The following is a 26,658-nucleotide window of genomic DNA, read 5'->3' as shown; positions in this document are numbered from 1 at the left end:
CTCAAGTTATCAGCTGCCTTTTCTTTTTCCCTATAAGGTCCCGCAGTGTGGTCCAAATCAATGCCACCCTCCAGTTTGAGCCTTCCAAAATCAACATCTTCACCAAGGACTGTGTTCGGAATGGAAAAGAGGCCACTTGTCTGTCAGCCTTTGTTTGCTTCACTGCCGTTTTTCTCTCAGCTCATTTTCAGACAGCTCATGTAGGTAAGTGGCAGGGGCTGCCCTCCCTTGAGGGTTGTTCTCCCCATTGGATGGCCTTATTGCTGCCTCAGGGAGGGGAGCTTTTACTTAGGACACACTCATGTTCCAGGTGCTCAGAGCAGGGAACAGGGAGATGAAACTCTGCAACGCAGGGAGAAGCATTTAAGGGGAGAAAAGCCTGAAATTGTCTCCAGAATCCAGTGATTACAAGGAAGCCCTCTTAACTTCTTCCCATCACTGCCATTTAGTCATCACTTGCTTATTTATAAAAGTAAGTTTCCTATTTAAGAAGTAAATTTATAAGACAATTGTAACAGTTTTTGGGAAGCACATTTAACAGTAGAGGAATGTGGCTGCAGAAGAAGTCAATTAAGTGTTCACTGATGATGTTCCCTAGTCAGGTCATGAAACATCTGCAAGAAAACAAGCAAGCTCAGAGAGCACCCCTCATTTCAACTCTAAACTACAAATATTCTCCTTGAGATTTGAGCAATTTAGTTCTACATTTTATTCCACATTGGAGAATAAATTATTCAGCCTCAATCTTCCTTCATTTTAGCATTGGATTACAACCTCACCATTGATGAACGACGATATATCCCACGAGCCCACCTGGATGAAAATGGAGATCGACTTGCCCACAAGACAGCCACCCTGCTTGCCGGGCAGGAACATTGTGACAAGATGGATTTTCACGTCTTGGTAGGGATTTTCTTGTTGGGTAACTGCACTCAAATTTTGTTTTTGTCTCAAAACAGTAGAAAAGGTTGTCATTTCTCAGGGATGTCTGCAGGCAGGAGGTGTCGGAGGTGTCGGCTTTGCAAGGTGGTAGACATGGCAGCACAACTGAAGCTCTGCTGCTTTTGTACACATGTGCCTATTTTGACTCCCTAGTGCAGTGATGGCAAACCTTTTAGAGACCGAGTGCCCAAACTGCAACCCAAAACCCACTTATGTATCGTTGGGTGCTGGGTAGGCGTGGCCCATTGGGTGGGCGTGGCTGCGGTGGTAACGGCAGATTGGGTGGGACTAAAAAGTTCCATCAATCAATTCCAATTTTACGAGGTCTTTTTTTCCCCGCAAGAAGTTGAATTTGATTGATTGATTGAACCTCTTTTTTTGCACATGGCGGTGGAGGCCTAAAGTGAAAAGGTTTTATAAAACCCAGCTGAAGGCCTAGGACTGGGTCAACGGCACACGTGCCCCAGAGAGGGCTCTACGTGCCACCTGTGGCATGCGTGCCATAGGTTCGTTACCTAGTGGATGCTCCTGTTTTCTATCCAGCTGTGTAAAACATTTCCTGCAAGTTTTTTCACAAAACAGCAATAGCAATAGCACTTAGACTTATATACCGCTTCACAGTGCTTTACAGCCCTCTCTAAGCGGTTTACAGGACCAGCATCTTGTCCCCAGCCATCTGGGTCCTCGTTTTACTGACCTCAGAAGGATGGAAGGCTGATTCATCCTTGAGCTGGTGAGGATTGAACTGCCGAACTGCTGTCAGTCGGCAGTCAGCAGAATTAGCCAGCAATGCTGCATTCTAACTACAGCACCAGCATGGCTATTAGTTTATTAAAATATGCACTGGCCATTGTACCTCCAGGCCCACATGCCAGCCTGCAGAAAGAACCAATTCTGCCCAATTGTTCTGGTTGTCAAGAGTATTGTGGTCTGAGATCAATTATCTGTTTACAATTAGACTCTTTAAGTATTTGATAATGTTTCTATTAGTTTCTGGTTTTCATTTTTGAGTTTGATTATAAATGCATTTTTGTTATTATTTTACTGTAAAGTCATATTTTAAAATTGTCATAGGAAAGCTTGAGCATTTGTATAATTATAAAAGACCGGGGATAAGGACAAAAGCAACAAACCCTCCAGAGCTTTGTAATTTTAATTATATAAAGTAAATGAATAAACAAACTAATAAAAATAAGACAAATTCTGCTCATTTGGACAGTTTATGTGCAATGCAGTATGTAAACCCAAAAGTTAGTTCTCTAACCATATTATCTTGAACACACTCAGCTGAAGGATAATTATGATTACCTGTTGTTTTTTTTACTCTTTCAGGATACAGCTGATTATGTGAAGCCCGTGACTTTCTCTGTCGATTATGCCCTAAATAGTCCTGAGACTGGACCAGTGATGGATGATGGGTGGCCAACTTCACTGAAAGTTGCTGTGCGTAACACCTTCTGATTCTGGAGTGAGGGTTAAAGAGGGTTAAATTTAGAAACCATTGCAAGAAATGTTCAACTTATTTATTGCTTTGGCTCCCTTTCCCCATCACCCAGGTCCAAAGCCTCTTTCAGCACAGAATAAGGAACAGTAGTCTGAGATGAAAGAGTCAGAAAGAACAGAGAGCAGAGGATAAAGAGTCTTTGGTGGAATATTAAACTCTGTATGAAATTAATAAACAATATGCACTAAATGAGGCTAGAGTCCCCTTGTTTCACATGTTTCTACATGTTATGGAACAAAACTATATAGTTTTAATACAAACAACCAAATCTGCAGAAAGTAAATAGTCCAATCTTTAAATCCAGTCCACTTTATAACATGACATGCCTGTACCATTGTAAAATTTTGCAAGGATTTATGAATTCTTGAAGGAGGGTGCACGTTGTTCTAGAATTTCCTGGCTCTTCAATTCCGGCCCAAGAACAGACATCTGAAGCAACTAAATGGTTTCCTGACCTCAGAAATCAGTTTTAGCAACAGATAGAGATAGAAATAGAGATAGAAATAGATAGATAGATAGATAGATAGATAGATAGATAGATAGATAGATAGATAGATGATAGATAGATAGATAGATAGATAGATAGATAGATAGATAGATAGATAGATAGTATTGTGTAGTGGGTCCGACGCAAGAGAGACGCCAGCCGGTGTGTGAGTTCAGCTCTTTATTGGAAGGGGAACTGAGGAATGAGGGCTACCTGGCCTCCTTATATACCTGGCCAGGTAAGCTAACAGCCAATGGGGTTGGCCCTAGGTTTCCCGCCGAAACTGTCCAGGCCAACGCCCCCTGAGGGCTGTTGCTATGCAGATGCCTGCATACATAACACCCCTCCCCCCTTAGAGAAGACCCACATAACAACAACAACATGCAACTACTATAACTATGAGTATATATATATTAAAAAAACAGTGGTGTCCTTGTGTGAGGGTCACTTGCACACATAGTCCGACAGGTAGGCTGGTGTCCTGTGTGGACGGGTGGATCGTCTGGGTGTGCTTGGCCCCTGGGCTTGGACCGTGGGTTCCTGAGGCCTTTGTGCAGGGCTGCAAGGAGCCGGCATCAGGAAGTCCTCCTCCTCTGGTCCCTGCCCTGTGACGTCCTCAGCTGGGTTGACCCCTCCTGGAGTGTGGTCCTCCTGTTGATCGTGTGCGTTGAGTTCAGGGACGTGTGTGACGCGCTCAGGGGCGCGCTCAGGGACTCTTCCTCTGAGCTGATCGATGTGTCGCCTTATGCGTCTGTCCCCCTCCACCCCTACAATGTATGAAAGGGGTCCTGTTTTCCCGACCACTGTCCCCGGAACCCAAGGATGTCCAGCCCCATAGTTCCTTGCCCAGACCAGGTCCCCCAGGTTGAGGACCCTGTGTGTGGATGATGATGGCAATGGTGATGGTAGTGATGCTGGTGGTGATGGTGATGATGGTGATGATGGTGATGTTGCTCTACCGGTTTCGGCTGCTACCCGGTCTGGGTGTAGGCGGTCCAGCTTGGTGATGAGGCGCCGTCCCCATCGCAGTTCTGCTGGGCTCTTGCCGGTAGCCACGCATGGTGTTGTGTGTTGGGCTAGTAAAAATTTGGCCAGTCTGTGGTGCCAGTCCCCGCTGATGATGCGCCGGAGTGCGTCTTTGGTCGTCCTTACCATCCGTTCGGCCTGCCCGTTGGTAGATGGATGGAAAGGCGCGGAGGTGGCGTGCCTAATCCAGTTCGCCTTCAAGAACGCCTGGAAATCAGCAGCAGTAAACTGAGGCCCATTATCAGACACAATTACGTCGGGGAGGCCGTGTGTGGCAAAGAGAGCTCTGAGCACCTGGATTGTCCTCCCCAAGGTCATGTTGGGGACAGGAACTACCTCTAACCACTTGGAGTGACTGTCCACCACTACTAAAAATAGTTGACCCTGGAATGGCCCCGCATAGTCAATGTGAATGCGGGACCATGGCGTGTGTGTGGCCTCCCACCGGTGTACTGGTGCATGTGGCACTTCTGGCCTGGATCTCTGGCACGTATAACAGGCCTTGACCCGATCCTCAACCTCCTTGTCCAACCCGGGCCACCAGAGGTAGCTCCTAGCCAGTGCCTTCATCCTGACCACCCCCGGGTGCCCTTCGTGTAAGGAGTCCAATACCCTGGTGCGTAGTGCGGGTGGAATGATGACCCTGCTACCCCAAAGGAGGCACCCTTTGTGTGTGGAGATTTCATCGCGTCTAATGAAATAGGCCTGAAACTCTGGTCCCGGGGATTTGTCCTGCCACCCTGTGCAAACCCATGAGTGCACCCTGCCCATGATGTTGTCTGTGGCTGTGTGGCTGGCAATGTCCTTGGCAAGAACTGGGCACTTGGGTAGTTCCTGCAGGGCTAGGATCTGTGTGGCTGGTGCTGGGTCTGGGTCGTGTGTGTCTAGGGGGAGCCTACTTAGACCGTCTGCGTGGCCCATCTCCTTCCCTGGCTTGTGTACCAGCTTGCAATTGTATGCTGCAAGGAAGATGAACCACTGGAGCATCCTGGGGGACAGAATCTGGGGGGTTTGCCTGTCTGTGGTGAACAGGCCCAGGAGTGGTTTGTGGTCCGTGAAGACAGTGAACTCCCTGCCATATAAGTAATCGTGGAATTTCTTGATTCCTGCCATGATTGCCAGGGCTTCTTTGTCTATTTGGGCGTAGTTTCTTTCTGCTCCAGACAGTGTCCTAGAATAGTATGCTATGGGGACTTGTGCCCCGTTGGGCTCAAGGTGGCTTAGGACAGTGCCCACACCATAAGGGGATGCATCGCAGGCGATACAAATGGGCTTGGACTCGATGAAATGGGTTACTGTGGACTTGTCCGACAGCAATGCCTTCAGGGCCTTGAAGCTCTGATCATGGGTGGCCGTCCAGGCCCATGTTGCCTGTTTGTCTAGCAGCCTGTGGAGCGGTTCAGCGATAGCTGCCTTGTGTGGGAGGAATGTATGGTAGAAATTCAGCAGACCCAGGAATGCCTGAAGCTCTGCTTTGTTCTTGGGTGTGGGTGCTAGTTTGATGGCCCTCACCTTGGATTCTGTGGGGTGGATTCCCCTGGCGTCTACTCTGAACCCCAAAAATTCTGTGGAAGGAACGCCTATGCTGCATTTTTCCTTTTTGAGTTTGAGGCCAGCTGTGCGCAGCCTTGCCAGCACTTCCCTAAGCCTCCCTGCCAGTTCCTCTGCTGATGCTCCTGCGATCAGGATGTCATCAAAATAGGGGCAGACTCCTGGAATGCCCTTGAGTGTCTTTTCCATAACCTCCTGGAAAATGCCGGGAGCAACGCTGACTCCAAACTGCAGCCTGTTCACCCGGAACGCCCCCCTATGGGTTACTATGGTTTGGATGTCAGCTGTTTCCCTAGTGACCGTGAGTTGCTGGTATGCCTGTGCAAGATCGAGCCTTGCAAAAATGGTGCCGCCTTGGAGGGAAGCGAGAACGTGGCTGACTGCGGGAACCGGGTAAGCATGCGGGTTTAGGGCGCGGTTCACCGAGCACTTATAGTCGACGCAGATCCTTATTTCCCCGTTGGATTTGAGGGGGGGGTCACGATGGGGGTTTCCCACTCCCCTCCATCTACAGGCTCTAAGATTCCCTGGGCCACTAACTTGTCTAGTTTGTGCTCGATTTTGTGTTTGAGTGCAAACGGGACTCGCCGCGGCCGGACCCTAACAGGGGAGACGTTCGAGTTAAGCTTGAACGATATGGGGGCCCCGGTGTACTTGCCTAATGACCCGTCGAAGACGTTGGCGAACTCCCGGCAAACGGCCTCAACGGAGTCCCCCTGGATCCGATGGATCCCGGATACTGAGATTCCCAGGGCCTCAAACCAGTCCAGCCCGACCAGGCTGGCTCTGCGGCCCTCTACCACTACAACGTCCAGGTGCCCTTCGCGACCCTTAAACCCCACTGAAATGGTGGCCTCCCCCTTCACCTTGACCGGCGAATTCTGAAAATCGGTCAGGGTTAATTTAGTAGGCCGTAATTTAATCCGTTGCTTGCTCCGGCTAATTATGTGGTTAAGGGTCTCATCCGAAATAATCGAGACCGCTGATCCGGAGTCAAGCTCCATGCTGCAAGGGACACCTTGCAAACGGATTGTTAATCTAATTTTGGGTTTGAGCAGCCGGCGGCTACCCGTGTGGTTAATGGCCAGCCGGCTCTCGACATAGCCAATTTTTGTTTTGGTGGGGGCCCCAGTACCTTCGAACGGCGGTTCCTCCGGCTGCAGCTCATGGATCTCCTCTCGGGGGCGGCGGCTACAGCAGACGGCGGCTATGTGGCCTGTTTTCTTGCAGGCCCGGCACGTGGCGGACCGGAACTTGCAGAGGCTACGCATGTGGTTCCCACCACACCCTGCGCAACTCTGGGGAACGGCAGTGTTGCTGGGAGGCCTGGGCCTGTCTGGGCGTCTGGCTCGCTGGTCGGGGGTCGACTTCCGCTGGAGGAGGTCGATGCTCAGGTCGTCCTCCTCTGTGGCCCCTTGCCGGTGGACGCTGGTTGCCTGGTTGCCGGGCCGGGTTCCCTGGCAGGCTTGGACGGCCCCGCAGGCCGCTTCGTGGGCTAGGATGGCGTCCTCGGCTTCCTGGAGAGAGACCTCCTCTCTTTCGAACAGGTGCTCCTGCAACCGCCTGTCGCCTAGGCCGCAAATCAGCCGGTCCCGTAGTCACTCCTCCAAATTTGTGAACCTGCAAGTGACGGCAGCTTCCCGTAGGGCGGCGAGGAAGTCGGCGCCGGTCTCGTCGGGGCGCTGGTCCATTTTCTCGAATTGTGACCGTGCGGCCATCTTGGAGCGCCAGGGCCTGAAATGTGCGTTGAGCCTGGCCACGAGGTCTCGGTACGCGACAGTGTTGATGGCCTCCTGGGGGAACAGGTTCGTGGCGACTTCCAGCAGCGCTGGTCCCCCAAGGCAGAGCAGGGTGGCCGCCTTTGCACCGTCCTCCGATATCTGATTGAACCACATGTACAGTTCAACGTGAGCCAAGTAACGGTCCAGGTTTCGGGGCGGCGGGTCTCAAATTCGCGGGGTTGTCCGGCTCTAGCCATGGCAGCAGTTGGTCGTGGATGTGGCGCTTGGCGTTGCCGGTTCGGCTGGCGGTCGTGGGGGGAAGAAGGAAAAATGCCTTTCCCTTCAGCTCGCGGAGTGTTTCCCCAGTGACTTCAGCTCTTGGTCGGCAGCAATCCCACCTTCGTCGCCACTATTGTGTAGTGGGTCCGACGCAAGAGAGATGCCAGCCGGTGTGTGAGTTCAGCTTTTTATTGGAAGGGGAAGTGAACTGAGGAATGAGGGCTACCTGGCCTCCTTATATACCTGGCCAGGTAAGTTAACAGCCAATGGGGTTGGCCCTAGGTTTTCCGCCGAAACTGTCCAGGCCAACGCCCCCTGAGGGCTGTTGCTATGTAGATGCCTGCATACATAATAGATAGATAGATAGATAGATAGATAGATAGATAGATAGATAGATAGATAGATAGATAGATAGATAGATAGATGATAGATAGATAGATAGATAGATAGCTTTTTTGTTTTAAAGAAAAAAGGTGCCGGAACTCACACACGTCATACAAACTGCCTTTGTAGTTGAAAAGAAAACCCTTCAATTTTTAGTGTATCTAAAAGACTAGGATTTTGTTCAAGGTTAGTTAATACTAATAATGTTACTATGCACTATGAACGCATTTTCTTAATGTTTTGGGACATCTACCACTGGTGTACCCATTTAGTTTAATGAGTGGAAATGTCAGCTTTCTATGTGGAATGAAATTGGCCCAATAAAACAAAATTTGGTTGCTTGTAAAAGATTGAGTTATTTTAAAGAAGCTGTCAAACAAGGTGGAAAAATTTACACTTGGAGTTTAATATGGATATTGACTTGAAACAAATTAAAGTTGAAACTTTGTCAGTGAACAGATTACTTTTAATTTACCTTTAAGTTAAACCCAATTTAATAAATAGATCTGATTAAACCTCATACTGTACGTTGACCTTTACATCTGACCAATACATAATTAATATATATTATTATTAATAATAATACCTCCAAATCAAGACATTGGCTTTATTCTTATTCTTCCCCTCTGCAGTTTGAATATAAAGTATAAAAGACTAAAAAGAGATTTTCGTAGACATCCCAGCCTTTGAACTATCCAAGGAACCGTAACAGCAAAGTTTCGCTGTTGGGCAAACTTCCATGCCAGCCACCTTTCTTTCTTTCTTTTTTAATTGAAAAGTTTTAAAATACATTTTTAGAACATATACCTAATCTCCCCCACCCCACCCCCCTCCCCTCCCTTCCCAACACCCCCCTCCCCGACTTCCCAGAGCTGAATACAGGGTATTACATCATACAATCTTACTCTAAAATATTCTAATTACTATAATTACTCTTTAAATCCTATCGCATTTTAACTCTCCAAAACTTTTGGGGGAATCTCTTTCAAAATCAAAACCTCCTGACCAGCAATTTAAAATCTCTTATTATAAAAAATTTGAATAATCTCATTTCTTATCTTTCTCTTCGTAAAATACACCACCACATCTCTTGGCAATTTCCTTTGCCTGGCAATCCAAGAGTTAACTCTGAAAACTTTATCTATCTCACCAAAGAAATCTTCGGGTTGAAACCCCAAATTAGGTGCCAGGGCATCCACCAGCATCTCTTGCAAATTCTCCTGAGGATTCTCTTTCAAACCTCTGATCCTCAAGGCAAACTCCATATCTCTGTATTGTATCATCACAACCTCTTCATCCATTTTATCCATTTTATATTCACCTTCACCCATTTTGGCCTCCAACATCTAATTATTTTGTTTCACTTCTTCCACCCATTCATTCAGAGTCTTAATACAACCTGCCAGCCCCTGAAGTGCTAACAGAATGTCCTCCCGCATTTCCTTGTTCTTATCCTCAATAAGCGCAGCCACCTGTTCAGTTATTATTTTTTTCAGACTGAGTTGCTAAAGTCACTTTTAAAGCATCTTGTAAGTCCTTTAAAGTTACAGGTGGAGCAGCTGCGGGGGATGATGTCAAAGATTGCAATCCAGATTGCTGAACAGGCGATGTCCCTGCACTTTTAGTAACAGGGATTCTAGGAGGCTTACAAGCCATTTTAAAGGCACTTAACTCTCCGTACACACTTTCACTTTTCTTCTCCTTTAGCAGCTTAAACCAAATCTTGTAAATTTAAGCAGGTCAAATTTAAAGTCCAATTCCCCAGCAAACATTTTCACTATAAAAGGAGTGAGAGAGGAAAGAAAAAAAACCCTTCACTTCTTATAAAAAAAATAATCTTCCCCTCTCTTTTCCTTGTTCACTCAGGTGCCAATTTCCCTTTCTTTTCCAAGTAGTTATTGAGACGGGGAAAAAAAATATTTTTCGAGAGTTAAAGCCTTGTACTTGCTGTTTATATGATTCCTGTATCCTCTCTGCTGCTACAATGTTTCTAGATGTCAATCAGATCCGGCAGGAGTGGGTTCAGCGTCTTGTTCTGCTGGTAGCAGAAGAGTCCTCCACTCCGGAGATTCCCAGGCTTTGGAGGAGCTCTCACCCTTCAAACCCCAGAACAAATGTTCTGGGGCTCTAGGGGAGCTCTACCCCTACCTGGGAACTCCCCCTCCCCTCTTCACCCGAAGAGTGGGGTTTTCCCGCCGCGGAGCAGCTGATTGTCGGCTGCTCCGCGGTTTAAACAGCAACGAAGGGCCGGCGGTCGATTCTGACTGTTTGCGATGCTGGAGACCCACCCAGCCACCTTTCTTTTTAACCTCACACCCCACCTTCTGTAAGGGAAGGCAAAAGGCTCACTCACCCTCTCATGAAAGAGGGCCTCCCACCGCCACCATTGGCTTCCACACCACATGGTCTGACCCAGCCAATCAAGCCATGCTCTGGCTGTGGTGCTCCGGCACCTGATAGCTCCTCCTAGAGGAGGCAGACAGCACCGGAGGGGAACCCGCTCGCACCGTATCACCAGCGGGGCATTTTCAAAAGCAAACGAGGCTAGGAAGGGTAGCAATAGGAAAAGAACGCAACTCTGGAAAATCCATTGAAAAAAAGTGCCAGAACGCTGTTCCGGTGCATTCTATGACAAAAAAGCCCTGGATATATAGATATAGATAGATATGGATATGGATACAGATTAGATATATAGATATAGATATAAATCAGAGCTGGAAGGGATCTGGAGGCCTTCTAGTCCAGCCCCCTGCTCAAGCAGGAGGACCTGTACCATCTCAGACAAGAGACTGTCTAGCCTCTTCTTAAAAATCTCCAGTGATGGAGCCCCCACGATTTCTGGAGGCAAGCTGTTCCACTAGTTAATTGTCCTCACTGTCAGGAGGTTTCTCCTTAATTCCAGATTGCTTCTCTCTTTGATCAGTTTCCACTCATTGTTTCTCGTCCTGCTTTGGAGAATAACGTGACCCCCCCCCCTTCTTTGTGGCAGCCGCTCCAATACTGGAACACTGCTATCATGTCTCCCCTGTTTCTTCTTTTCTTTAGACTAGCCAAACCCAAGTCCTGCAGCCATTCTTCGTATGTTTTAGTCTCCAGGCCTTTGATCATCTTAGTTGCTCTTCTGTGATTTTTTTTCCAAACTCTCAACATCTTTTTTGTGATATGGTGACCAAAATTGGCTGCAGTATTCCAGGTGTGGTCTTAGGGTTTTATAAAGCGGTACTAAGTATATAGCAAACTAGATCTATCACAATACAAACCATTCTTAATAACAAAACTAGATGCTCATTAAAATTAATTTATGGCACAGGTCATCATCTGTCAGATTTTTAAGCACTGCTGCATAAAATCTGGCAGCATTATACGTTGTACCACAGTTACTAGTTCAAAGCAGTGAAGTGTAGAATTGCACTGTGTCCCCTGGATATTTGTAAGGTAATGGTGAGATGGGGCTAGTAGGAATGTCTCTGTAGTACAAACACTGGGAGCCCATCTCTGTATGCCCAGAATCACCAGGGCATTGTCTCTCTTGGCTAATAATGGGTTGTTAGTCCCAAAGGTGCTTTTCCAAAAGGCGACTGGACTTTGCTTTTCCTTGAAGATGTTTCGCTTCTCATCCAAGAACTTTCTTCAGTGATCTGGATGACTGTGAATCTCCATAGACAATGAATTGTTAGGATTTCTGCTTTGTCTTAGTGAGGGGACAACGTTTCCCAGCCTTTCCTTGAGTCATGAATAACTTCAAACACTGAGGATGCCTGGTTTAAACAATCCAACCCTTCTCTATCCACTAGGTACCATTCTGGAACGGATGCAACGAAGATGAGCACTGCATCCCTAATTTGGTTCTTGATGCTAAAACAGATGTCCCAACTGCAATGTGAGTAGATCTTCTAGAGTGAGCCTAAAGTAAGGCCAGCAAGTAGGAGGGATCTGGGAAACCATATTGCATGGTTCACTTTTGAGAGCTTTGTGGAAGGGAAGTCACCCTGAACTGGTGAATCTCTTTCTTTTCCTTTGTCCTGAAAGGGCAGGATCATTCTCTGTGAAGTTCATATCTTCACTCACACTGCTGCCAGCACCATTGTACCATCAGCTGATAATAGCCCTAACCTGCCCCCCCCCCATCTTTTGACTGCAGTCTATGTGAACTCATACGAATTTCCTTAATGCTCTTGCAGACCCCGCCATAACATTTGCTCTTTTCATAGGGAATATTGCAGACGGGTCCTGAGAAAATCTCATTCGGATTGCTCCGCCTACACGCTGTCTTTTGATACCTCCATTTTTGTCATAGAGAGTGCCAGAAGGAGGGTAGCAGTAGAAGCCCTGCTGGAGAACAGAGGAGAAAATGCATATAACACCATTCTAAACATTTCCTTCTCAAGAAACCTGCAATTTGCAAGCTTGATTCAGAAGGTAAGGCATTCCCTAAACACGCTCTTGCAGGAGAGAAGGCTGATAATTCTTGTGATAAAAAATGTCTTTCTGGCAGCCACCACTGACTTGTTATTTTTATTTATTTTATTTATTTTAATTCCATTTATATCCCGCCCTTCTCCGAAGACTCAGGGCGCCTTACAAGCTTAGCAGTAGTTAGTTGAAATTAGGAGCAGAATTTGAGTTGGAAGATGTTCAAAAAATGTATGGTGTACTTTAAAATAGATGTAACATTTTTTTCAAATTCCCCAAGTTTGAATTGGATGAGGTGGTCTGCGGATCTAAGAATAAGCACTCAAGCATCTCTCCTGTCCCCCACACCCATACTGGTTTAGCCACTTTTTTATTTTATTTGTTTATTTATCAGATTTATATACAGAAGCATCTATCTCACTTTGCTGCATCTATCCATCCACTGCAGCTCCTGGCCCCCCAAAATTTGTTGTCTTCTGCCTGCCATCAAAAGGTTGCCCAGCGCAATTTCAAATCTCTTTAATGATTTATTTATTTAATGATTTTTTTATTTGTTTGTTTGTTTATAACATGTATTTATTGATAACATTTATTGGCTGCCATAGGATAACTCTGGGTGTCTTACAGTCAAAAGATATATAAATACACATACACATACATTAAAATATGAATAAATTAAACTCAAGAATTCAAGGAGACATGGGGAGGCTGGAGATGGAATGGGGGGAGGTGGGATCTGTTGTTACTCAATCACCCACCTCCACTGGGCTATATCTCCACTGGGGCCCCAGGCCAACTGGCAGAGCCATGTCTTTAGGCCCTTAGGAAAGGATAGGAGGGTTGGGGCCAGCCTCATATCAGGGAGCAAGATGTTCCAGAGGGCAGGGACACAGCAGTGAAGGCCCTTCTCCTGGCCCTGCCAGCCAGAATAATTGGGCTGACGGGAGTCACAGCATACCTTCTCTGTTGGCGTGAGGGGACAGGCCAGTCCCAGTGGGGTGAGACAGTGATTAAACTGGTCCTTTGCCAGCTTCATTTCAAAAGGAACTTTTATTAGGAGAAGTTGACAGCAGGCATAGGAGGCAGGATCTGAGGGTTTCCCGTGCGAATCAATAGGTTAAAGGAGCAGCTAGCAAACCCCACCCCAATAGTCCATTCAGTCAGTTCAAACGGGCCAATCTCCAGGTGTGAACCTGCTGTGGGAACAGGGTTGATAAGATGCCGTTCCCAAGGCTATTAGGTTGTTAGGTCTTTGTGCCTCTTCTTCTGCAGTTAGAGATAAGCCAGATGGCCGGAGGCACATTCCATTCTCACCCCAGGCTGGCATCAAGGGAAATAGTTCAAAGAGCAAGCAGATAGAGGGAAGTGGAGAGGATACATTGTAGTGGCTGTAGCTAAGGAAAGAAGATACATTGTACCACCTATGGCTTCCCCACTGCCCCCGGGAGTATGGCAGAACCCTCAGAAACAAAGAATAAAAAAATCACCCTTTTCCCCAACAGCTGGGTTCTGACAGTGCTCTTCACCTGCTGTAACTCAGTCCTGAAAGCTCTGTGGCCTCTGATGTAAGAGTGATCCTTCTCCAATTGCACCCCAGTTTTCTTCCTCTACCCCTTGGAATCTCTCTTTCCCTACAACCTGTCTGAAAAAATGCCTGACTTATTCCTGTTTGGCATAAGAGAGAAATGCTTTGTCCTTATTCTCTTGTCATTCATTCTGCAGTTTGCCTGCTTGTTTAAAGTTTAAACCATTTTACACAGAATTGCATAGGACTGTTCAATAATCATAGAAGGCAAGTGGAATTTCTGTACCCTTCCCTTGTTGGGGAAGATGGCAGGGAAAAGGAAGCACTTGTTCGCTAACCAATGTGGGGTTTTGATGTTTTGATCATTGGAACTTATATTTGAGTCTTTTTTACCAGAATAACCTATCTTTACGGATGAACTAAACCTCATATTACTATGTCAACCTTTCCACTCTTTGTGAAGTTTTAGAATCAGAATAGAGCTGGAAGGGACCTTCAAGGTCTTCTAGTCCAACCCCCTGCTCAAGCAAGAGATCCTATACCATTTCAGACAAGTGATTGTCCAGTCTCTTCTTAAAAGCCTCCAGTGATGGAGCACCCACAACTTCCAAAGACAAGCTATTTCATTGGTTGATTGCTCTCACCGTTAGGAAATTTCTCGTTAATTCCAGGTTGCTTCTCTCCTTGATTAGTTTCCATCCATTGTTTCTTGTCCTGCCCTTTGGTACTTTGGAGAATAATTTGACCGCCTCCTCTTTGTGGCAACCTCTCAAATACTGGAATACTGCTATCATGTCCCCCCCCAGTCCTTTTTTTCTCTAGACTAACCAAACCCAATCATTCATATGTTTTTGTCTCCAGGCCTTTAATCGTTTTAGTTGTTCTTCTTTGCACTTTTTCCAAAATCTAAACATCTTTTTTGTAATGTGGTGACCAAAACTGGATGCAGTATTTCATAGAATAGAATGGTGTGCTGGACTAGTATATATTCAGCTGGTCCATTTTATATCTACTTTAGGAATTAAGAACTGTGTTAGTGTATTTTGCATTTACAGGGTTAATATTGTTTCATTAAGAGAAATGTATGTGAGAACATTTAGCATTTAAAGGGTTAAACACTATTTCCTTAAGAGATGGCTTCTGGAAAATGTAGTCTAGTTAGTGAATCCTATACATATCTAGTTAAGTGGGAGGAGTTTCAAAGTTTACTGCAAGACTTCCTGGCTTTGTGCCTTTATACATATCTCTGAATGAACCGTAGCCATGCTGCTGGGGGTGAACAAGCTCCATATAAACATGTAACGTTTGCACAGGATGGGAAGTCCATTATTCTTTTACCTACTGAGATGGGTCCAGATTACAATCTACATTCAGGAAGGACTTCTGCTCTAACTGTGAGTTATTGATTGAGGATACCTGTGAATAAAGTAATTTGCTTATCCCATCCATTTGAGTTTTATTCTGGCTGTCTCATTTGGAACCAGCAACCCCATCTGCTTGGGACAGCATAAATGGAAAGGAAGAATAGAATAGAATAGAATAGAATAGAATAGAATAGAATAGAATAGAATAGAATAGAATAGAATAGAATAGAATAGAATAGAGCTGGAAGGGACCTTAGAGGTCTTCTAGTCCAGCCCACTGCTCAAGCAGGGGAACCTATACCATCTCAGACAGGTGACTGTCCAGTCTCTTCTTGAAAATCTCCAGTGATGGAGCACCCACGATTTCTGGAGGCAAGCTGTTCCACTGGTTAATTGTCCTCACTGTCAGGAGGTTTCTCCTTAATTCCAGCTTGCTTCTCTCTTTGATCAGTTACCAACCATTGTTTCTTGTCCTGCCCTCTGGTGCTTTGGGAAATAATGTGACCCCCTCCTCTTTGTGGCAGCCCCTGAAGTACTGAAACACTGTTATCATGTCTCCCCTATTTCTTTTTTTCTTTAGACTAGCCAAACACAAGTCCTGCATCCGTTCTTTGTATGTTTTAGTCTCCAGGCCTTTGATCATTTTAGTTGCTCTTCTCTGAATTTTTTCCAAACTCTCAACATCTTTTTTGTGATATGGTGACCAAAATTGGCTGCAGTATTCCAGGTGTGGTCTTACTAGGGTTTTATAAAGCAGTACTAATACTTCACATGTTCTTGATTATATGCCTCTGTTTATACAACTCAGGATTGTATTAGCTTTTTTGGTTGCTGCTGCACACTGCTGGCTCATAGTCAAGTGATTGTCCACTAAGACTCCAAGGTCCCTCTCATAGTTACTGTTTTTGAGCCAGGTTTCGCCTAATCACAAAGATGTTGAGAGTCTGAAAAAAATTCAGAGAAGAGCAATTAAGATGATCAAAGGCCTTCCCTTCTCCATCAAGTGACATGAGAAGGATACATAGCTAGCAGTTGACTACCCCCCAAAAAGGGATATCTGATCTAGTAGGGTCTTCAGCTTCAAAATTCTCCAGTGGTCAACAATCTCATTTTCTACAGTATTTACTTCTGGCCTTCAGCTTTTTCCTCATGCTCCTCCTTTCTCTCTCTGCAGTATATTTGAATTAGTGGCGAAGTGTCAGCAAGAGGGCATTTTACCCCAGAGAAAAAAATTAGAGACTCTGATGGGTTTAACTGTATAGCCAAAACACTAAGAATTGCTCTTGTTAAAGCTAGATGGTTTTGCCAAGCATCTGTTAAGCACTTGGGAGGAAAAAATGAAGCTTTAATGATAGGAAGCTTCAAAGTAAGCCAATGCCTGAAAAGGCTTTATTTAAAAATGACTCTGATTTATCATTTTCATATGGCAGCATCCACATCAGCAACTTTGTCATGCTGAATCCTACCAGTCTGAGCTGTAAGGGAGGCAGTTTTCCTATTGCAAAATCTGCTCCTCTTCCAAGGGAGCTAAATGGCAGGCCAGTTAACCAGTAGCCAGTAAATGCAGTCCAATCCTCTTGGCAGTCTCTCTTCTGAAATATCCTCATGTTGGAATGCTAAAATGTCTGTTGCCCCAAACATAGCTGCAGTGGAATGAGGCAAACCTGTGAATCACTCATAACAGGCTACATGAGACTTCACCAGTTGGCCTCCATCACACCCAAATGCACATCCCACCTGCATCTTCAGGTTTCACTGGAATTCCTTTTAAGATTTCACCTAGGACGCCATTGCCCTAATGCAAAGCCAGCTGTGTGAATCAGTATATTATGCCTGGGAATTCCATTAACAAAGATCTCCATCAACAAAGAAAAACCCGGTAAGAACCTAAGAATTATCAATAGATAATAGATAACCAATAGATTCAAGTCTTCCCGGTCTCACTGAATTCATGGCAAAAAACCACCAGTGAGTGTGTGTAATGGGCACTCTGCCCGGGTATGGAAAACATGTTCTGATGACATATGCAGCTATTTAGAAGAGATCATCTCTCATGCAGCCGCTTGGTGATCCAGGCATTTATATCCTGGCTGGGCCTCCAAAACCACCACCACCTCCTCCTCCTCCTCCTCCTCCTCCTCCTCCTCCTCTCAGAAATGTATAAATGTGCTGTCAGCACATGTAAGCACTTTGTTGTATGTTTTGGACAGCCTGGACCTGCCATCCCTCTTTAGTAGTAAAGATGCTGACCTTGCTGTCGAGGCCTTACTAATCTATGCAGCATGCAGAATTCCTTTTGTTGGTTTTAAAGCTTGCCAGTAGAAAATTGCAGGAACAGCTACCCACAAAATAGTGTAAAAACTTCTCTGTCTTCTGATGGATTACCCTGAAATGACCAAAGAAAAATATTAGGAGAAGAATTATCAAAACAAGAATTAAAGGACTTCTTTGTCTAGTGATAAGCGTAGGTATGTTTTGTATTTTTTTTAAAAGGAATCTCCTATAATTCTGCAGTATAACATTTTGGCAGTTGTGGGGGATTGGAGGGCTACAACATTCCAGAGAAGGATCAAGTTCTAGATCAGATGGACTTTTTCATTCCTGAATCAAGATGACTACAATGTAAATTTTCTCTTGCAGGGACTCTTTTTTTTAATGTTTTATTGGTTTTTTAAAAATACAATCTTTAGTGGTTAGTAAACAATATGTTGTCTGGGTTCACATATTTAACATTAACTTCTTCAATATAAGTCTATTCAGTACTGCACAATCCAGTATTTTCCCCTGATCCTCCTTCCTTCCCATATTTTTTCCATTTTCCCCTCATTTGTTGTTGTTGTTAGTTGCAAAGCTGTGTCCGACCCATCGCAACCCCATGGACAACGTTCCTCCAGGCCTTCCTGTCCTCCACCATCTTCTGGAGTCCATTTAGACTCACGCCTCCTGCTTCCGTGACTCCATCCAGCCACCTCATTCTCTGTCGTCCCCTTCTTCTCTTGCCCTCAACCTTTCCCAGCATTAGGCTCTTCTCCAGTGAGTCCTTCCTTCTCATTAGGTGGCCAAAGTATTTGAGTTTCAGCTTCAGGATCTGGCCTTCTAAAGAGCAGTCAGGGTTGATCTCCTCTAGGACTGACCAGTTTGATCGCCTTGCAGTCCAAGGGACTCGCAGGAGTCTTCTCCAGCACCATAGTTCAAAGGCCTCCATTCTTTGGCGCTCAGCCTTTCTTATGGTCCAGCTTTCACTGCCATACATCGCAACTGGGAAGACCATAGCCTTGACTATACACACTTTTGTTGGCAGGGTGCTGTCTCTGCTTTTTAGTCTGCTGTCTAGATTTGCCATGGCTTTCCTCCCCAGGAGCAAGCGTCTTTTAATTTCTTGGCTACAGTCCCCATCTTGGAGCCCAGGAAAATAAAATCTGTCACTACCTCCATTTCTTCCCCATCTATTTCCCAGGAATTGAGAGGGCCGGATGCATACAAAGTATACAAAGTTAGATATAAACATCCTCATCATATTTTACTAATATTATACAAATAGCAATTCATAAATCAATATCCTGTTCTTCATGCTCTTGTAAAAGTTTGATTTCCCATCAATATTTGAAACATCTTTGTCAGTTATGACTTTCTCAATATTAATTACATTTATATCACTAAACGTTTTATTCGTACTAGACATCCTCTTATATTCATATTTCCCATATCAAAAAAAGAAAAAAATACTATTTTAATTCTAAATCATATCCTTCATTATAAAAGTCTGATTATGTCTAAGAGTCATCCGTTCTTTTAATCATATTCAAACAAATATTTAAACATATAATGCCCCCTCTAATCGGTCAAGTCTTCTGTTTTTAAAATCTTGCTTTCTTTCTTTGCAAGTAGCTTTCCAAGCCAAGGCAATTAAGTTGCCCAGGAATTTTCTTTCTATTTTTATAAAAGTTGCTTGGCATGTGGGAGACAATTTAGGTAGGGTATTGGGGGGGGGGAATTCCCCTCATTTATATTCCTTAAGCAACTCCCATTTTCCTTCTCCTTCAATGTCTCTTTTCATTTTTTATCTCCCAAGTTGTGGCATTTCCCCTGACAGCTCTATATTCCATTTTTTAAAATTCTTCCTTATCATCAGGTGTATTTTGCAGACCTAAGGGTTATAGCGTCTTTTCCATTTTTGCTGTTATCAGTATTTTATTTGTATATGAGAGTTTATATTTCTCTTCTTTTATCTCTTCCATCTCTAAGTCCATTTAGAATAGAATAGAATAGAATAGAATAGAATAGAATAATAGAATAGAATAGAATAGAATAGAATAGAAAAAAGGAATAGAATAGAATAGAATAGAATAGAATAGAATAGAATAGAATAGAATAGAATAGAATAGAATAGAATAGAGAAAAGGAATAGAATAGAATAGAATAGAATAGAATAGAATAGAATAGAATAGAATAGAATAGAATAGAATAGAATAGAATAGAGAAAAGGAAGAGAAGAGAAGAGAAGAGAAGAGAAGAGAAGAGAAGAGAAGAGAAGAGAAGAGAAGAGAAGAGAGAAAAGGAATAGAATAGAATAGAATAGAATAGAATAGAATAGAATAGAATAGAATAGAATAGAATAGAATAGAGAAAAGGAATAGAATAGAATAGAATAGAATAGAATAGAATAGAATAGAATAGAATAGAATAGAATAGAATAGAATAGAATAGAATAGAGAAAAGGAATAGAAGAGAAGAGAAGAGAAGAGAAGAGAAGAGAAGAGAATAGAGAAAAGGAATAGAATAGAATAGAATAGAATAGAATAGAATAGAATAGAATAGAATAGAATAGAATAGAATAGAATAGAGAAAAGGAATAGAATAGAATAGAATAGAATAGAATAGAATAGAATAGAATAGAATAGAATAGAATAGAATAGAATAGAGAAAAGGAATAGAATAGAATAGAATAGAATAGAATAGAATAGAATACAATAGAATAGAATACAATAGAATAGAATAGAAAAAAGGAATAGAATAGAATAGAATAGAATAGAATAGAATAGAGAAAAGGAATAGAATAGAATAGAATAGAATAGAATAGAATAGAATAGAATAGAATAGAATAGAATAGAATAGAATAGAATAGAGAAAAGGAATAGAAGAGAAGAGAAGAGAAGAGAAGAGAAGAGAAGAGAAGAGAATAGAGAAAAGGAATAGAATAGAATAGAATAGAAAAAAGGAATAGAATAGAATAGAATAGAATAGAATAGAATAGAATAGAATAGAGAAAAGGAATAGAATAGAATAGAATAGAATAGAATAGAATAGAATAGAATAGAATAGAATAGAATAGAATAGAATAGAATAGAGAAAAGGAAGAGAAGAGAAGAGAAGAGAAGAGAAGAGAAGAGAAGAGAAGAGAAGAGAGAAAAGGAATAGAATAGAATAGAATAGAATAGAATAGAATAGAATAGAATAGAATAGAATAGAATAGAGAAAAGGAAGAGAAGAGAAGAGAAGAGAAGAGAAGAGAAGAGAAGAGAAGAGAAGAGAAGAGAAGAGAATAGAGAAAAGGAATAGAATAGAATAGAATAGAATAGAATAGAATAGAATAGAATAGAATAGAATAGAGAAAAGGAATAGAATAGAATAGAATAGAATAGAATAGAATAGAATAGAATAGAATAGAGAAAAGGAATAGAATAGAATAGAATAGAATAGAATAGAATAGAATAGAATAGAATAGAATAGAATAGAATAGAATAGAATAGAATAGAAAAAAGGAATAGAATAGAATAGAATAGAATAGAATAGAATAGAATAGAGAAAAGGAATAGAATAGAATAGAATAGAATAGAATAGAATAGAATAGAATAGAATAGAATAGAATAGAATAGAATAGAGAAAAGGAATAGAAGAGAAGAGAAGAGAAGAGAAGAGAAGAGAAGAGAAGAGAATAGAGAAAAGGAATAGAATAGAATAGAATAGAATAGAATAGAATAGAATAGAGAAAAGGAATAGAATAGAATAGAATAGAATAGAATAGAATAGAATAGAATAGAATAGAGAAAAGGAATAGAATAGAATAGAAGAGAAGAGAAGAGAAGAGAAGAGAAGAGAATAGAGAAAAGGAATAGAATAGAATAGAATAGAATAGAATAGAATAGAATAGAGAAAAGGAATAGAATAGAATAGAATAGAATAGAATAGAATAGAATAGAATAGAATAGAATAGAATAGAATAGAATAGAATAGAATAGAATAGAGAAAAGGAATAGAAGAGAAGAGAAGAGAAGAGAATAGAGAAAAGGAATAGAATAGAATAGAATAGAATAGAATAGAATAGAATAGAATAGAATAGAATAGAATAGAGAAAAGGAATAGAATAGAATAGAATAGAATAGAATAGAATAGAATAGAATAGAATAGAATAGAATAGAATAGAAAAAAGGAATAGAATAGAATAGAATAGAATAGAATAGAATAGAATAGAATAGAATAGAATAGAATAGAATAGAATAGAATAGAGAAAAGGAATAGAATAGAATAGAATAGAATAGAATAGAATAGAATAGAATAGAATAGAATAGAATAGAATAGAATAGAGAAAAGGAATAGAAGAGAAGAGAAGAGAAGAGAAGAGAAGAGAAGAGAAGAGAAGAGAATAGAGAAAAGGAATAGAATAGAATAGAATAGAATAGAATAGAATAGAATAGAATAGAATAGAGAAAAGGAATAGAAGAGAAGAGAAGAGAAGAGAAGAGAAGAGAAGAGAAGAGAGAAAAGGAATAGAATAGAATAGAATAGAATAGAATAGAATAGAATAGAATAGAATAGAATAGAATAGAATAGAATAGAATAGAATAGAATAGACCTGGAAGGGACCTTGTCCAGCCCCCTGCTCAAGCAGGAGAACCTATATCATCTCAGACAGGTGGATGTCCAGGCCCTTCTTAAAAATCTCCACTGATGGAGCGCCCACGATTTCTGGGGGCAAGCTGTTCCACTGGTTGATTGTCCTCACTGTCAGGAAGTTTCTCCTTAGCTCCATTGCTTCTGTCTTTGGTGAGTTTCCAACCGTTGTTTCTTGTCCTTCCATCTGGTGTTTTGGTGAACAACCTGGCCCCCCTCTGCCTCGTGGCAGCCCCTCAGTTACTGGAGCACTGTTATCATGTCTTCTCTATTTCTTCTTTTCCTTAGACTAGCCAGACCCAAATCCCATAGCCGTTCTTTGTATGTTTTAGTCTCCGGGCCCCTGATCATCTTCTTTGAATTTTTTCCAAACTCTCAACATCTTTTTTGTAGTATGGTGACCAAAATTGGCTGAAGTATTCTACGTGTGGTCTTACTAGGGCTTTATAAAGCGTTAATAGTACTTCTCGTGATGTTGATTCTATGCCTTTTGTTAGCTTTTTTGTTGCTGCTGCACACTGCTGTCTCAAATCAAGTGATCATCCACTAAGACTCCAAGGTCCCACTCAATTACTGTTTTTGAGCCAGATCTTACCCAATCTTTATTTGTGCCTTTGGTTTTTCCTGCCTAAATGTTAGACTTTGCTTTTCTCCACACTGAAACTCATTTTGTTGGATAGGGTCCATTGTTCAAGTTGGTCAAGATCTTTTTGGATTCTCTGTTTGTATTTTGGGATGTTGGCTACTCCTGCTAATTTGGTGTCATCTGCAAATTTGATGAGTTCCCCTTCTATTCCCTCATCTAAGTCATTGATGAAGATATTGAAGAGTAGTGGGCCTAAGACAGAACCTTGTGGTACCACACTGCTTACTTTTCTCCATGTGGATGTAGTGCTATTGAGGACTACTCGTTGAGTAAAGTTTGTTAGCCAGTTACAGATCCATCTGGTAGTGATGTTGTCTATCCCACCTTTTCTTAGTTTACCAAGGAGTAGGTTGTGGCCTACCTTGTCAAATGCCTTACTGAAGTCCAAGTATACTATGTCCACTGAGTTTCACTGGTCTACTAGTTTAGTCACTTTATCAAAGAATGAGATGAGATTGCTTTGGCACGATCTCTTTTTGACAAACCTGTGCTGGCTACTAGTTATGACTTTGTTTGCTTCTAGTTTTTTGCAGATCTGTTTTTTGATAATCTTTTCTAGGATTTTCCCAGGTATTGATGTTAAACTGATTGGTCTGTAGTTACCTGGGTCCGTTTTTTTCCCCTTTCTTGAAGATGGGGACCACATCAGCCCTTTTCCAATCCTCTGGTACTTCCCCAGTGCTCCAGCATTTATGGAGGATGTGATGCAATGGTTCTGAGATAACCTTTACCAGCTCTTTCAGAACTCTGGGATGTAATCTGTCAGGTCCCGGTGATTTATATTCATCAAGGTTGGATAGGTGCTCCCTTACCATTTTCTTGCTTATTTTAATTTTTGTTTCTGGTATGTCTGGCATGGTTGGTTTTTTTTTGTGTGTTGGGCTATAGTATTTTTTTGTGTGAAGACTGACACAAAGTATGAGTTAAGCAGCTCTTTCTCCCTGTTGCTTGTAATTTCTGTGCCATCTTCTCCCTTTAGCGGGTCTACAGTTTCCTTGATTTTTTTTTCTTGTTGTTAATGTGTTGGAAGAAGCTTTTGTTATTGTCCTTGATTTCTGTTGCTAGCCTTTGTTTGTTCTTTTCTTTTTTTATTGAAAAGTTTTACAATATATTTTATCTTTAACAATCCCTCCCCCCCTCCCCCCACCCAACCCTTCCTAACCTAGTTGTCAGCTAGGTTGGTTAGGAATCTGTTTGATCTCCTACTTACTGCAGAGTTTGTCTCCCAGTTGATATCTGGGTAGTTGAAGTTTCCCATTACTGCTGTGGTGTGCTTCCTGCACACATTTGTTAGTTGGTTGGCAAAGATTTTGTCTATTTCTGTTCCCCAACCTTTGAGCATTTGTGTATAAGCATTTAAGATTTTTATGCCTGTCCATGGGGTGTTTCCTGTGTCTCCTGGTTGTTGTTTGAGTTCTTTTTTCCCCATCTCTGCTTATCTCATAGTTTGATTTGCTTTCTTGGGATTATCTTCTGATTTCTGGTTTATTTGTTCATACTTTGTAATCGTTGTCTGAGAATTTTCTAGTTGTAGATTTAATTTGGAGATTTGCTCATTTATGTTGTCAAAGTTATTTTTAGTCTCATTATGGTTTCTTTTAATGTCCTCTTTCTGTGCAACAATTGTTTGGTGAATTAGTTTTAGCATAGAGTATATTTCCTTCTGAAAGGTGTTTATTTTTTCTTGTGGCATCATTTCCTGGAGATCCTCTAGCATCACTAATCTTAAGAAGAGTAGAACAAAGTTTCATCTAGTTTGATCTTTATGTGTATCCTTTATAGTCCAGTGGATTTCAGAATATGGGTCCAGTCCTAAAAGCAATATTTTGTAGTGATCTTTTGTCTTAGGAGTCCAAGAATTGTTGGTTAGGCAAGGTTGTAATCCACAATGTTTAAAGTGTTCAAAATGTCCGACCACCTTGAAGACAGCTCAAAAGTCTCTCTCTGGTCTTATCACCTTGCAGATCATTGACATTTCCAAAGTCAAACTGATTCTTTTACCATAGCTATTATAATTGTTTATATGCCTCCTGACTCCCAGCAACTCTGAGCAGTTTACAAATTGTTTAAAATATTAAAAACAGGAAGAAATAGAGACAAAATGGGTAAAGACAGCAGGATGACAAAACCAGCTGGAACTAAAGGAAAACCCACATAGTATAAAGGGGCTTCAACCATTCTTGCCAAAGGCCTGGGCAAAGAACCAGATCTTTTTGTGAGTCGAGGTACCGCAAAGTTTGATGGCTTCTAATAGGACCTTCCTTCAGTGGGAAGGGGACAAAAAGTGCTCCCTCCTTTAGCTGCTCTCTTGGGAATGGCTGGAAGTGTGGAAAGTCCAAGAATTGGCACAGAGCTTTCTGCGACGGTCGACTTGATATTCACATACTTCTTTTGGCCCCTCATTATTAAATAAGTGGATGTAGCCCTTTAATGAGAGTTTCTGGTTGGTAGAAATTGGGGGGAAAAATTCTTTATCTAATGAGTCCAGTTATCTGGTGGACATTCTCTGGAAGGCTGCAAAGTTAGCCTTGGTCTCTGAAATTCATCCCAGGAAGAATTTGTGCTAACAATGAGTGAAACCTGGACAAAAATTAATTTTTGGAAAATTAGGTTAATTAATTAAAGGCAGTTGGCATGATTGCCCACCTAAGGGGTAATGCCTAAAGAATCTTAGTCAATCTCAAAAATCAGGGTGAAACGTGGACATATTAAGGCTCTAAACTAAATTGAAAAAAACTGGAAAACATTCTGGAAGAAAACAAACCAGTTCCATGTTGACACCATGGAAACCACATAGATGTGTCTGTGAGGTCAGTAGGGGTCCTTGTCGAACTGGGTGGATCTTAGGAAAGTTGCGCTGGACTACTAGAAAGTTCTGAGAATGCAGCTGAGATTGGAATGCTGAGAGAACATTCTAGAAGAAATCTATAGCAAACCCTTTCTGTGTTGCCATCAAGAATCATGGGTACCAAAGATGGCAGTGGGAATCAAGATTTAAAGGAGACTTTACTTACTGTGATTGCTCCCCATGTTATGGATAATTTCCCATTTCCGCCATATTAATCTTTCAGGTGGGCAGTGATTTTTGGATGGGTTGCATAGGCAGCACTCAAGGGTTTCAGGGGCCACCTGAGGTTCTGAAGTCAGTGGATGCGCTCTGCACGCTCTTCTATGGCATAATTGGACCATTGGGTCTTCCAATGGTGTATCCCTCATTGCTGTAATTCATCCATCTTGCTGCTGATCAATCCCTTTTTCCCTTTCTCAATGTTATATTATTCTCAAGAGAGCTTGGTCATCCCATAATGTGTCCAAATTATGCTATTTTGAATCTGAGTAAGTATATAGACTCTATTGATCTATTATTGTAGTTGTGTGTAAATTTACAGAATGAGCTTTAACTTGCAACCTGCATCCTTTCTCTTTCCTTTCAGGATGACCCGGACATTAATATAGAATGTTTGTCTGAGGAGAAACATTCAAACAGCAGAGTTTGCAATGTCAGCTACCCCTTCTTCCGGGCCAAAGCAAAGGTAACTAGAGATTCCTAAATGAAACATGCCCATCTGCCTAGGGATTGGTTGAATAAGCCATTCCTTTCCTACATTTTTAAAGATTCCTGCTTTTTACCCTGTTGCTGCTTCCCAGGACAGCTCACATCAATTAAATTTGGCTCACATTCTAGAGCTAATGTCAGAATCCATTTATATCATATTCATAAATGTATTAAACATACATTGTTCCTGGATTCTGCCATCTCCTGAGGAGGAGGGAACAAATGTGTATTGAGCCTGTATTAGGCATTTCAAAGGAGAAGCCTTTTGAACTGGGGGAACAAAAGGGTAGGTAGCATCTGGTTTGTAAAAGATCCTAAGTTCCTCTTTCCCACGAGAGGGATGATACGAGGTAAATGATGGGGGACTGA

General features: G+C 42.3%; 1 protein-coding gene across 1 annotated transcript in view; it reads left to right on the top strand.

Annotated features, from left to right (window-relative positions):
- ITGA11 (integrin subunit alpha 11) overlaps window positions 1-26,658 on the top strand; it is a gene marked incomplete at its 5' end in the record, with an annotated part of 172,876 nt that overhangs the window by 119,918 nt on the left and 26,300 nt on the right. The window contains 6 exons of the mRNA XM_083371097.1: window positions 38-204; window positions 761-903; window positions 2,275-2,385; window positions 11,689-11,774; window positions 12,106-12,313; window positions 26,168-26,266. Of these exons, the coding sequence (XP_083227223.1) occupies window positions 38-204; window positions 761-903; window positions 2,275-2,385; window positions 11,689-11,774; window positions 12,106-12,313; window positions 26,168-26,266 (814 nt within the window). The remainder of the gene's footprint in view (window positions 1-37; window positions 205-760; window positions 904-2,274; window positions 2,386-11,688; window positions 11,775-12,105; window positions 12,314-26,167; window positions 26,267-26,658) is intronic.

Source organism: Vipera ursinii (genome assembly GCF_947247035.1).
Source record: "Vipera ursinii genome assembly, chromosome: 11".
Taxonomy (NCBI): domain Eukaryota; kingdom Metazoa; phylum Chordata; class Lepidosauria; order Squamata; family Viperidae; genus Vipera; species Vipera ursinii.
The sequence above is the reverse complement of the archived record's forward strand: the minus strand, read 5'-3'. Positions and strand labels throughout refer to the sequence as shown.